The sequence below is a fragment of the Tetrao urogallus genome (genome assembly GCF_951394365.1).
Source record: "Tetrao urogallus genome assembly, chromosome: 15".
Classification (NCBI taxonomy): Eukaryota; Metazoa; Chordata; class Aves; order Galliformes; family Phasianidae; genus Tetrao; species Tetrao urogallus.
In genome coordinates this window covers 3,084,030-3,096,602 of record NC_136828.1, presented here as the reverse complement: position 1 = coordinate 3,096,602, position 12,573 = coordinate 3,084,030, and the positions used below count along the sequence as shown (strand labels likewise).

The 12,573-nt window shown below is 43.7% G+C and overlaps 1 protein-coding gene across 1 annotated transcript in view; it reads left to right on the top strand.

Annotated features, from left to right (window-relative positions):
* Window positions 1-12,552, top strand: part of GTF3C1 (general transcription factor IIIC subunit 1) — a gene marked incomplete at both ends in the record, with an annotated part of 38,162 nt that extends 25,610 nt beyond the window's left edge. Inside the window, 12 exons of the mRNA XM_079542974.1 lie at window positions 540-621; window positions 1,275-1,387; window positions 1,751-1,813; window positions 3,661-3,754; window positions 4,545-4,717; window positions 4,869-5,153; window positions 6,702-6,955; window positions 8,266-8,552; window positions 9,036-9,688; window positions 11,172-11,207; window positions 11,801-11,993; window positions 12,331-12,552. Of these exons, the coding sequence (XP_079399100.1) occupies window positions 540-621; window positions 1,275-1,387; window positions 1,751-1,813; window positions 3,661-3,754; window positions 4,545-4,717; window positions 4,869-5,153; window positions 6,702-6,955; window positions 8,266-8,552; window positions 9,036-9,688; window positions 11,172-11,207; window positions 11,801-11,993; window positions 12,331-12,552 (2,455 nt within the window). The remainder of the gene's footprint in view (window positions 1-539; window positions 622-1,274; window positions 1,388-1,750; window positions 1,814-3,660; window positions 3,755-4,544; window positions 4,718-4,868; window positions 5,154-6,701; window positions 6,956-8,265; window positions 8,553-9,035; window positions 9,689-11,171; window positions 11,208-11,800; window positions 11,994-12,330) is intronic.
* Window positions 12,553-12,573: the final 21 nt, after the last annotated feature.

Here is a 12,573-nt window from a genome sequence, read left to right as displayed (position 1 = left end):
TGTCTGTTACAAGAGGACACTGTCTGAAATGAAAATTTGGCTTGATCCATTGCAATTGCACCTTTGTTCTTAAGGTAGAAATTCCACAAAACCATGAAAGGAAATCACAGATCATGTATCTTGATAGATGCTTAGAAGTGTTTGTCATTGCTTTTTTTTCCAAGCTAGGAAAAAAATGTGAAACATTGATATGTCAAACATATCAAACAGCCTGTAGTTCTACTGCCTGCTAATCTTCAGCCAGACAGATGTGTGCAGAACTAGTTGAATCTGATTTGGGTTATCAATGTGATTGTCAGGTGGCTCTTACTAGAGGTGTAGGGATATGAAAGACTAGTGAGAGGTGGCTCTCTTACACTTACATGTAAGTAATGAAGTAACAAAATGAGCACTTGGTTTGATTGCATTGATGATGGGATGCTGACAAGTTAGGCAGAATATTTCCATTCATTCTGTTTTTCAACTGAAGTTCTTTTCTCTGAGCAGTAACAAATTGAGAAAGCTTCAACCAGTGACACCTTCAATTTTATCTACTGCAGAGTTTGCCTTGCTGAGGTTTACCAAGATAAAGCCCTCATTGATGAATTCATGAATAGGGAAAATAACTACGAAGAACCACAGGTAGGAGGGAAACAATCTGAAAGGTCATAGAGTGCTGAAGTAGCTTGTGTTACTGAGTACTTGCCCTGTTTCAATTACTGTGATTTGCTTCCTTATCTCTTCCTTGTACTCTTTACTACGTTTAAAAATAGCATCATTGTAGAAGTGCAGCATCATTGCTGTTTTTGCAGTGAGATGGACGCAGACAGCCTTCCAAAGACACATCAACAAGGCACCAAAACCCACATTTTTTCAGTGTGTTTGTTTCTCAGTACCCATGATTGAGCATCCATGTGCACTGATTATTTTTTTAATCCTCTCTGCCTCCTTTTTACCTGAAGAAAACAACATTTTTGCTCAGGAACATAATATTTTTAATCCAATTGCCTGCTGAAATATTGTCTCTGCATGTATGGGTGAATGCAGGATTGTAGGTACAATTTATGATGCTTGATTTGATTAGTTAAAAGTTTTGAGCTTCTAATGGCTTAAATCAGTCTCAACTTCAAGTTGAAAAGCTGTTATATACTATTGTCTGTTGGACTGTTTCTCTGACTTGATAATTCAACACTTGCTATTTCTACTGCATTCTTCTATGAGCACTTCAGAAGTAGAGCACCTTTCCCTGCTCTGAGAAATGGGGATTGGTAACGTTTTTCCTCTTGCTTTTAAAGGTTTGTGCAGCAGAGTTCAAGCAGTTTGTGGAAAGACTGAAAGCAAAATTCAGTTCAACTCTGGGAAACCCCAAGTTGGAGATTCCTGATACTTTGCAGGAGCTCTTTGCCAGGTATTTTAGTGACAGTGGTGTTGACTTTACACGGGCAGGCAGCGTGGGCAGTTCAGAGCACACACATGCATTATTGATACCCTCTCTTAACCTTGTATGTTACAGAAGTGCTGTAGATCATAACTGCAAGGCCACAATCTCAGTAAAATACCAAGTGTGTACAATTCTGCAGTGTCTGCTGTGTGTGTTTTTTTTCCCTAACACAATGAGAGCTCCTGGAGCAGTATTGTTACAGTGACCAATGGTCAACTTCTGCATTTCACAGTTGATATAAAATAAAGATCTTATAATAGAGATCAGCACAAGGTACATTGCTTCACACTACTTCTGCTACAGTACTTTTCTTTCCCTTCCCTTGATTAGATTTCGAGTTATGGCAATTGGAGAAGACACAAACCAAACCACAAAAGAAGACAGTCTTAGTAGGTAAGGAACAGCAATACCATTTTTTTCCACTATGACTCCAAGCCCTCAGATCTATGAAAGAGTGTAATGCTATAACATGATGGAAAGTACAGCAATAATAGCAGGATAGCACAAGTCTGGGCTGTAGTAAATGAGAACAAGCCCCAGTACAGCAGCTATGGATACTAAAGCAAAAAAAAGAAAATCTACTTGCCTTTGAAGGGTCTCCTGTATGCAGAGGTCTCTAGTGAGAAACCTCCCACCTCCAGTGCCAGCCTTTAAATGAGGTCTGGGAAGGGGTGGCTCCTGGCTCAATCCCTTCTGGTTACTCAGTGCACTGCATGCACCTGAGCTCCCCTGGGTTGGCCCTGCCAGGTGCTCCATCACTGCTTCAGGACATGACTTAGCATTTCTACTACAAAGGCATATCTGTAGTCTCCTAATTCACTTTGTCTTTCAGCTGTTTAAGGTTGGTTTGTTGTTTTTCCAATGTAAAACTTTTTTAGAAGAAAAGTGCGCTTGCAAGGCTGCAGGGATTTCTAGCATGGATTTGATGATTGAATGAGCTGACAGCAGGAATGACCTCCTTAAAATTTCCCCATTAGGAAATTAAGATTTTCAGATTTTTATCTCCAAAATCTTCTTTGCCCTTCAAAAGAAATTTATTTCACTTACAGTCCTTGCCAGATCTTAGGAAGTAGTTAGAACATTGCAAAGTGTGTGGCTTGAACCACTGATTGAGCATCTGGGAGAGGACCTGGGAGCACAAGTAAAGGCAATTCAGCTGTGAGACTGAAGGGGTGGAGCCTGGCTGCACCTCTCTTAGACCTCATTTAAAGGCTGACTGCCACTGGGGGAGAATCTGTGGTTGGAGATCTCTATCTTGTGGTGATTTCACTGCCAGCCTAGCTTTTCAGAGCAGTTGTCCTTTGTGGAACCATCCTGTTGTGCTGATCCCTTTGCCATTGCATTTCCTGTGTCATCATTCTACTGCATTGACATTGCATGAAGTGTTTTAAGAATTATCTGTAGTTCTGAGAACACTCTCTGCAGAAAGCTGTAGAACATGAGGGAGGTATTTTTCAGTACAGGTCAATACTCATTTTTTTTCCCAGAGCCAAATGCAGATCCTCTGTGAAAAAGCAGTATCTGTTCCTAAACTGGGCACGGAGAAGGAAAACTAAGATTGAAATACTGAAGTGTTTATACCTGCCCTCAACAATTATATAGCCAAAAGACTTTTTGTACATGAGTAGTTCAGTTCTCTGATCTCTGAGGTGCTGTTTGTTACCTGTGTTGGCAAGAAAGAGAGTTGTGTAAGCCTTATCAGAGAATTATGTGACTTCTTGGAAGCATAGCATAAGACTTGAGTAGGATCTGCTTGATAAAAGAGTCATGGGAGGGGGAAGAAGTAGTTGCAGGTAGCTCTCAGTGGTACCCAGGCTGTCTCCTAGGGTTAGGATTCTGGTGTGTGGGGTGCTTTACAAAGCCAGCTCTGAAGACATGAGATACTTATCTCATAAATGTTTACCATTTGAATATTCCGAACTAAAACTAGACAGTAGTCTATAATTCTGGTCATGTTACCATTTTGACAGCAGTTTTTTATACCTTAAGAAGAGATGCTATCAAAGAGAACTTTGATATTTGGACTGGTCCAGAAATTCAGGGTGGAAGGTTGAGGGAGATATAATAGGCTCTTTTACATTCATAATTCTCAGCTGGAGTGATCTCAGACCTTGAGGCACCTATTTCAAAGGAGCAGGTGATTCAGTTTACCTGTTGTGCTGATGTAACAGTCTAGCACCTCGTGCACAAAAATCATCATGATTAAAACCATTGTTCTTTCTCTTGCTTTTTTCTTTCAGTGTCTATGATATTCATTTCCTAGTGTTACAGAACCTTATACAGAGCACTTTGGCACTCTCAGATAACCAGATGAAATCTTGCCAGTCCTTTCAGGTACAAAATCTAGACCAGTCTTTACTGGTCATACAGACCTAAAGAGCTTCCCCTTAACTTGATATACACCTTTTTCAAATGGGAGACAAGAAACCCAGAAACTTTGATTTGTATCCTTTCTGTGAAATTCTCTCTTCTGCTTTAAAGAAATTATATATTCTGTGCAGCTTTTCAGTATGTTGCTTTCATTCAGAGGATGAGATTGCAAGATGTGAGGTTGAAAGCTGTATGAAATGAACTTCATATGCATTCCAGTCACGATTTAGTGCCCACACGAGCAGCTGGAATTATGCTCTGGAGGAGATACCACAAAGACAGACCCAGTGTCAGGCTGACAGGTGTTGGTCAGCCTCTCCTCCAGCACCAAGGGCCACCAAAATGCATCATCTATCACTGAAGCATTTCAAAGAATAAAGTTAGAAGTCCAGAAGGAGTTCAATATCTTAGCAGCAGACAAGAGGGGAGCCTGAGAAGTTCATGGAAGCATGGTGCCCGATAAAACGATGGGAAGAATCTATCCAGACATGGTGCAAATTAGTATTTTTCCTATCTCTCCTCAGTGGGAGACTGATCACATTTTGACTTCCAAGTGTTCTCTAGAATTTAGTTATTTTAATTGGTATCTGCTGCGGAAAGCCTGGAAGCCAATAAGAGAAATAAATGATGAGTTAAATGAATTTGTATGTGTCATTTACAGCTCCGTGTTCAGTCAGTTAATAGGAACCTCAAGTAAGGAGACCCAGCCGTGGATTCAGAGCTAACGCTGCCTCGCACATTGGTGTTTCTGCAGACGTTTCGTTTGTACCGCGAGTACCGGGATGACATCCTTGTGAAGGCCTTCCTGGAGTGCCAGAAGAGAAGCCTGGTCAACCGCCGCCGTGTGAACCATACGCTGGGCCCAAAGAAGAGCCGGGCTCTGCCTTTTGTAGCCATGTCCTACCAGCTGTCCCAGAGTTACTACAGGTGGGTGCCAGCTCGTGCGTGTGCGTGAGCACATGGAAGAACTGGCATGGGAGAGAGAACGCATGGGAAGTGTGTGCAGCAAAGAACCTGACCTGAAGTTGAAGAGATGACAGATTTGTGCTCTGATTTTTGTTTGTTTCTTTCCCCCCAGAGTTTTCACCTGGCGGTTCCCCAGCACCATTTGTACAGAGTCCTTTCAGTTCCTCCAGAAGCTCAAAGATACAGGAAAATCCGACCAGCCAGATAGCTTCTTCTTTAAAGATCAAGAAAGCAAAGAATCAGAAGGCATGATTACGTTTCCTATGGAAGGACCTGGTGGTCACTGCGTGGCAATGCTTTCCTTGTTCTCCCTGGGACTTGTCTCTGTGAATGTGAGAATCCCAGAGCAGATAGTTGTGGTGGACAGCACTATGGTGGAAAATGAAGTGATAAAAAGGTAAACACTGTTGCTTTTATTAGCAGATTAGGATTGGGGATAACTTGAATGAAATCGGGGACCATTACTGCTTTCTGCTTTGTGTCGTGGCATGTTTCACTATGATACTGCTTAGATTTCTATTTCTGAGGGACCTTTCCAAAGACTTAATGGTGCTGTACTTAGTGCCCATCATTACAGCTCTGGACTACATTTGCCTTCACCTGTGTGACATTTAAATTGCCAGGCACTTCCCTGCCATCAGAGCTAACACAGTAATGAGAGCAGCGTGTGCCACTTCAGTATTTTCATCAACATTGGAACCTCCCATTTCAAGGACTGACAAAGATTTAGCAGCAACAAGGTTTCATTTTTATCCATGAAACTTGGCTCTGTGATATTTGTTCTGTGTGTGGCTCCTTCTTTGATTTATTTGTGTTTTTTTAAACCTGCATTAATGAATACCACTGAAATCAATTTCCTTCCATAGGCAGTCCAATCCTGTGAATAGTTATCCTTACAATCACGTGTTTTGTCAGAGTGCAACTAAGATCTCTTGCTGTGCTCAATCTGTTGCTTCCTATTAAATTGCCAGTATACATGGGAAATTGTTCCCTTTCTCTTTAGAGCAGCTTTTTACCTCTTTGAAGATGTTTATCACAGTCCTCCCATAACCTGCTGCTCTTTAAGATGAACAGCCTTGGTTCTGTCAGCAGCACCTCTTGTGTGCTACCCAGGTCTGTGTTCTTCTCGTTCCTTTCCTCTGCACTGAACTGTAGATCAAGAAACAAGTGCCGTGCTGTGGCTGGTAGGTCTGTGCTCATAACACTGTGGTATGCAGGTGTGCCTGCTCATGCATCCTAAGATGACCAGTGGCTGTAGCCTTGTTCCAAAATGTGTTTCAAGAGAAGATACTAACAGTTATAAGTCATCTTACAAAAGGTTGGAAGGACACTTTCGTTGTCTCTGGCATAACCTGCTTAAACCAATGACAACCTCAGAGTTGCATCAGGTTGTTCAGAGCCTTACCTGCTTCACCTGTACCCACAGTGGCTCTTTTTCTGTCCTGGAATTTGGTAGTGTTGATGTGACTAAATTTGTTGTTGGGAAATCTATCATCTACAGTTAATTTTTCTTTTTTTTTTTTCCAAGTATCTGAAGTGTTTATTCTGCAATGTTTTCTCCTTTTTTTCCATTAAAAATAAATCCTGCTGGATGTGACAGACACATCTCATGTCCGTCCTGCATGAGACCTTTATGGCCTCAGCCTTTGTGCTCTGACAGGTGTTCCCTCATGGTGAAGCCTCTGAACCAGAGAGATTCAGCACTGTAAGCTATTTTGGCTTCCTTTGAAGATGCTTAAAAGAAGAAAGCATTTTCTTTTCTGCAGACCTTTGCTGCATTTTGCTTTCTCTCATTGCTTGCTCTCAGTGCTGTGCATACTGCAGCTGCTGGTGACTAACTGCTGGGATGCAGAACAGCACATGTTCTGGCTTTGCTCAGTGTAATGAGTCACTGTTTTATTTTGAGGGGGGAAAGAATACCAAACAATGCCTCTGTTTGCCATAGTTTGGGAAAAGACGGACTTGAGGAGGAGGAGGAGGAGGAGGATGACTTAGATGACAGCTCTGGAGGCAAACGGAGGATCGAAGTAAAAGCTCGTCAAGCATCTCATACCAATTACTTACTGATGAGAGGCTACTATGCCCCTGGAATTGTCAGCACACGCAATCTGAGTCCCAGTGACAACATCGTGGTCAACTCCTGCCAGGTGAAGGTGAAGCTGCGCTGTACTCCACTCCCAGGAAGACTCAGCTCTGCAGGTTGGTTTCTGTCTGGCCTGATGTGCACAGATGTGTTGGAGCAGGACAGGTGGTTCCTCGGTTCACGTGTTTTCTGATTTGAACAAAACCTCTTTTGTCCTCTGCTCTGTTTTTCCTCCTCCAGGAAGCTTGCCAGTCCCTATACTGTAACTTAAAATACTGTCCCATGTTACACCCAGGCAGCTCTGGAGGCAAATCCCATGTTACCTGTGTAAAGAGGGAAAAAAAACACCTTCCAGGGCTTCCTTGAACAGAAATTCACATTGATTTGTCTCTCAAAGTGCCTGAAATAGTGGTGTTTAATTACTGTGGCTGAAAGGCCAGAGATTGAACATTTTGATAAATATTTAAAGCTTGAATATTTGCAGTGTATCAACACCATTCCTTCTTGAAGATCATCTTCCTTTGTGCTGTAATGCAAATGCATCCAGGAAAGACTTTAGTAGTTGGGCTCTATAGAGGGATAGTGCTGTCCCTGTCCTTTCCTGTTATTATTGTGATAGAGATAAAATAGAAATTATTTCTCCTATCTCTGTTATGCATGGCTCCAGGTCTGCTGAGCTAACAGCTCGTTACAGTTGTTCTCATTTTTCCTTGGCTGTGAAAGAAGTGCAGCTGTCACATAAATGCCTGTCAGTGCATGATGTAAGGGCAGCCTGCAGGTAAAAGGGCAGAGAGTAGATAAGAACACTGCCAAAACTGACCTCTAATTATCCAGGGCAGAATGAAAGGTCTTAGGTTCAGCTTCTGAATACTCTGTATAATATTCAGGATGGGGGGCAGTTTTGGTGCAGTGGTGGACCTGTCCCCAGACACAAAGATGCTCGTTATGCTTAGTGGATGTACGGAGGCATTGTGAATTTGTAGGCTATCTCACATTTGGCCAACAGCTTTGCCATGGATCAGCTGCTTCAGATTTTCCAGTAAGGTTCTCCATAGCCTTGCCTTTCCCTAGGCTGTTCATTCAAAAAAGATGATTCCCTCATTAACTTAAAGCTCAGCTGGCCCAGTGTCAGGGAATACCAGCAAGTTACACTGTCTTTCAGTGATACTTCACTTTGATAAGAGAGTAAGCTCCATTAAAGCAGCTGGATAAACGCCATCAAAGCCTGCTTCTGCAGGCCTTGTCAGCCACAAATATGTGAGGAGGAAGGAAGCTGCAGTAACGAACATGGAAAGCTGAGCTCTGTTTTTAATCAGAACGGTCCAGAACACCTCTGATCTGTCTCTGAATATTTATCTTTCCGTAGTGTGTTGCATGGTAACAGTGCATCTCTGCTTAACCATTTGTTTGTCGTTTGATTTTTCAGTTTCTTCTCCGCTTGATAACATGGCTGTGGGAGTCTCCTCCCTTCCCAAAACTTTTACCAGGCTGATAAAAATCCAAGAAGAGAACTATAACGTTGATCAGTTTCTTCGTGAGTGCACAGAACGCTATGGCTACAATCCCAGAGATGTAGCTGCTGTGCTGGAGGTCCGTAATGCAATAGAGGCTGCTTCCCACTTTGGGGTTTGCAAAGCTGAGCTGGGCAAACAGTTCTGCAGCTATGAAGAGGAGGAACCTACACGCACCAGGAACCTGCAGCAGTACATTCAGGTGGTTTAGCAGACTTACATTAATGCCTGCATGTCTGGTATTCCCCTTGAACAAACAGTCTCTTAGGCTGCTTGTTGTATTTGCTAATATAAAGTGAACAAAGCTATTCCTGTTAGGCAAGAGTTAACGTAGCAATAATCTGATAGCAGTCTTGCCTCATAATTAGGAAGGCCGAAAATTAAAGCAACACTTAGTCACAGATAAGAATGAACTTTTTCAGAAGCCCAGAGGTACCAACATTCACCTTTGGAGGGGAAGAACTCTTTCCCAGTTACATTTTAAATTAATTTAAGCTGAACAAAAATGTTTTGGGCTGTAATTTCAGAACAGCTTAAGGGACACGACGGAGCATAAAACTGAAATCCCACTAAGCCATTTGTCTTTCTTTGCTGCTAGTTAAAGATGGCAGTTCCTCAGTACTTGATTATATTGACGTTTTTCCAGTGTAACTTCCTGAGATAATTCTTGTTTCGTTTTCCATAGGACCTGATTGAAATGCAGCAGGTTTTAGAAGTAGGAGGCAATAGCATAAGACTGGTTGCAATTGTGTTTGCCAAGCCGTGGCTATTGCATTCAGTGTGTCCAATGAATAAACCAGAAGATTCTGGTCAGCAGTGTGCTGACACAGCCCTCTCAGAGGTGCAGCAGGACTGCCTGCTGGCAGCAGCAAAGAAGGGAGAGGAATGTCTGGGAGAGGAGGAGCAGCTGGGAGAAGACACAAACCATCCCAGTGATGGAGAACCCCCAAGGAAGAGATGTAGGACTCAAAATGATGGCCTTCAAGATGGTGACCAACTCTGCCAGGGTTTGCAGAGCGGTTTGCTAAGTGCAAATGAGAGTAACTTGGATGCAGATGTTACTGATCCTGTTACAATGAAGGAATCCATCCCAGATGGGGAAGCAGGGTCCCTGGGAGGGCAGACAGAACATACAGCTGAAGGCCCTTCAGACACTGTCAGTGTGGATGTGCCCAAGGATCAAGATATGCCACGTTCTGAGGACAAACAGCTTGAAGGAGGGAATGATGATCTCAGCCCTGAGCACAACAAGCATGTCCTTGGCCTTGAACACTCTGCCACAGAGCAGCATGATGATGTTTCCCAATTGCAGGAGAACCCAGAGGTCTCTAAAGGTACGTAGGAGTGCTCTGCATCCGAGGAACAGTACCTGGCTCATCACCACCACCCAACCAGGAGGTATTTTATAAGCACTTACTAGATCCTTCATGAAGCTGAGCACTGAGGGAGGTTTCTGTTTTGCACAGACATCATAGCCTTACACTAATTGGTCTGGAGGGTATTGGAAGTTTCAGATACATCTAAGTTTCCTTCCTGTGCCTATTCCTGGAATGTTTGGGACTAGTCCAGGAATGTGCTTTCCTTAAAAACCCATTTCCATGTCTTTTAATGTTCTCCAAAGACATACTGAGATGAATTTTCCCATCTCTGGCTTCAGTCCAAAGGTTTGACATCTTTAAATCAAGAAAACACAGCACAACTTGTGCTTTAACTGGAATGCCCATGACTAAAAGCCGTAAAGTCATTAAACCACTCACCAGAATGCAGCACCTGCCAGTGAGAAGATTAATAGCCTAATTTGTGACCCAATCTGACTTCATTTTCCCATCCTTTGTGCTGCCAATTTTCTTTTTTAACGGCTAATAATCCTCGCCAGGATTTACAGAGTAGGATGTTGGGGATTTTCTTCTAGTTTCATTTCTGTCAGCTCTCATTTCAGACTGAATCACACAGTGTGACATTTGGCCACAGTCTGCCCTTACCCTGCATTTACAGCTGCAGTCTGCCGTGTGAATCAGTTGGAGTCAGGTGTTGGTTAGAGCCTTCCTGCAGGACAGCACCTCAGGGCTGCCTAACTGGCATAAACTTTAACAGTTTCATGTTAAGAACTACCACTGAGGATTTAACTTCTGCTTGTCTGTGACATAGAGGGGATAAAAACGTAGCCCTTACCAAGCACAGAGTTCTTACCAGCATTACTGGTGATGCCCAGGAGGTTTCACACATGCTTAAGCCAAAGCTGTTGGCCTCTGGATGCAGTAGAAGTACCGAAGTAATTGTGTAATTAAAACCCATTAGGATCATGGAAGTTGCAGAGGCAGCCTTCATTTTGAAACCAAATCCTGCTGAAATCTCGAGTTTGCATTCTCAAGCCCTGAGTCTGCAGTTACTCAGACATCTCAGCCTCACTGTGACTGCCTGTGGGACTCGGCTGAAGACCTGTGTGAGTGCTGCTGGCGGAGCCCCTGCACTGCAGCCTCTGTGGAACTTTGGAACACAGAACTGTCCGCTGCTCTGTCATGCATCGAGGCTTCGAGAAATAAAACTCCTTGCTATGATTTGGGAACAGAACCACCAAAAGCGTGGCTGGAGCAGCCAGATGTGGTTTTGAGAACAGTGTGGGAAGAAGGGCTGTGCTGGAGATGGGTGAAGACTGAGTGGAATCTTGGAACTCCCCATGCAACCCAGAACAACAGCTTGGTTCTGTTATTTTCTAGCACAAGTTGTTGCCTTTCAAAGTTTAGCCACCTGATAGTTAACATCCACCAAAGAGTTTGGGCTAATTAACTTCAAAACTGCATGTTCTTTTCTTTCCAGGCAGTTCTGTGCCAGGTCTGTCCCAGGCAGCTGCAGATGGGTGAGTAACAGAGATGTCTGCAGTGGGACTGAATGCTCCCCATTGCCAGAGAAATTTCTGAAGCCAGTGCTTTGGTGGACTCAGTTGTACGTTCCCATAGGCAGAGAGCATGGAAGATGAACCCTGTTTTCCCCCATTGCTCTTGTTAAAGTTGCTCATGTGTTCATATACACACTGATACCACAACCAGCTGCAGTACCAGAGGAATGACACTAATTGTATTTCACAAGTGCAGTGTCAGCAGGTCCCCTCTTCCATGTGCCCAGGAAAGGCCTCAGAGAATCTCAGCAGTATGAGAAGTGTGGATTGCCATGCAGGGCAATCCTTTCCTTCCAGAATGCTACAAATAAGGAATTCAGTTTCCTGTCTGAGCACTGTTGCTGCACGTTGCAGATTGAAGTTAAGTCTTAGGCAACTTCTGGAGGATATTAGGGCTAGTGCAGATGAAGAGGTGAAACAAGGCTCAGGGCAGCCGTGGTGTCCCGAGCCCTGGAGGTATTTAAGAGGCACGTGGCTGTGAGGGACATGGGGTACATCAGGTGCATGGTTGGATCTAGCAGCTGGCAGAGCTGATTTTAAACCGTCTTTTGCAGGGCCTGTGAGAATGTCTGCTTCATTGGCAGACCGTGGAGGATTGTGGATGGGAACCTGAACAAACCTGTGTGTAAAGGAATGATGGAAGCTGTGCTGTATCACATCATGACAAAGCCAGGGATAACAGAAAGCATGCTGCTGCAGCATTACACAGGGACACTGCAGCCCGTTGCTGTCCTGGAGATCCTGCAGGTATGTGAATAAGCAGCACTGTGACCTCAGGCTGCTTCAGCCCCTGAACTTAAGATTATTTTGTTTAGGAAAAAACCCACTTGAAGGCATACATCCTTAACACAAGAGATGGTGAGAAATTTTGAGGTTCTTTTTTTTTTTCCCTTCCACATCTGGGAGTTTGATTACCACCACTGCTACTGCCCATTGAAACCTTGTTGGTATTAGGTTTTTTGTCCTAATATAATTCAAAATCCGAAGTATAGGTCTTGAAAACACTGAACAAGAAACAGCAGTGCATGGCCTATGTTGGTTTGTTTTGCAGATGTTTAAGCTGAAATGCAATTTCTCTCTGCAGGGTCTGGAAGCTCTTGGTTGTATCAGAAGGTTCCACATGAAGAAGGCACCCCCAGCGTCCCTCTTCTCTCAGCCACTTATAGCAGAGCAGCTGCACAGTCCCAAACTGAGCGAGGCCTCTGTAGCATACTATGAGCCCACCATGGACTGCACCCTGCGCCTGGGGGGGGTGTTCCCCACTGCAGTGAACTGGAACAAATGGGTGCAGGTTATCCACGTGTAGAAGAGGTAAAGCTGGATGTTG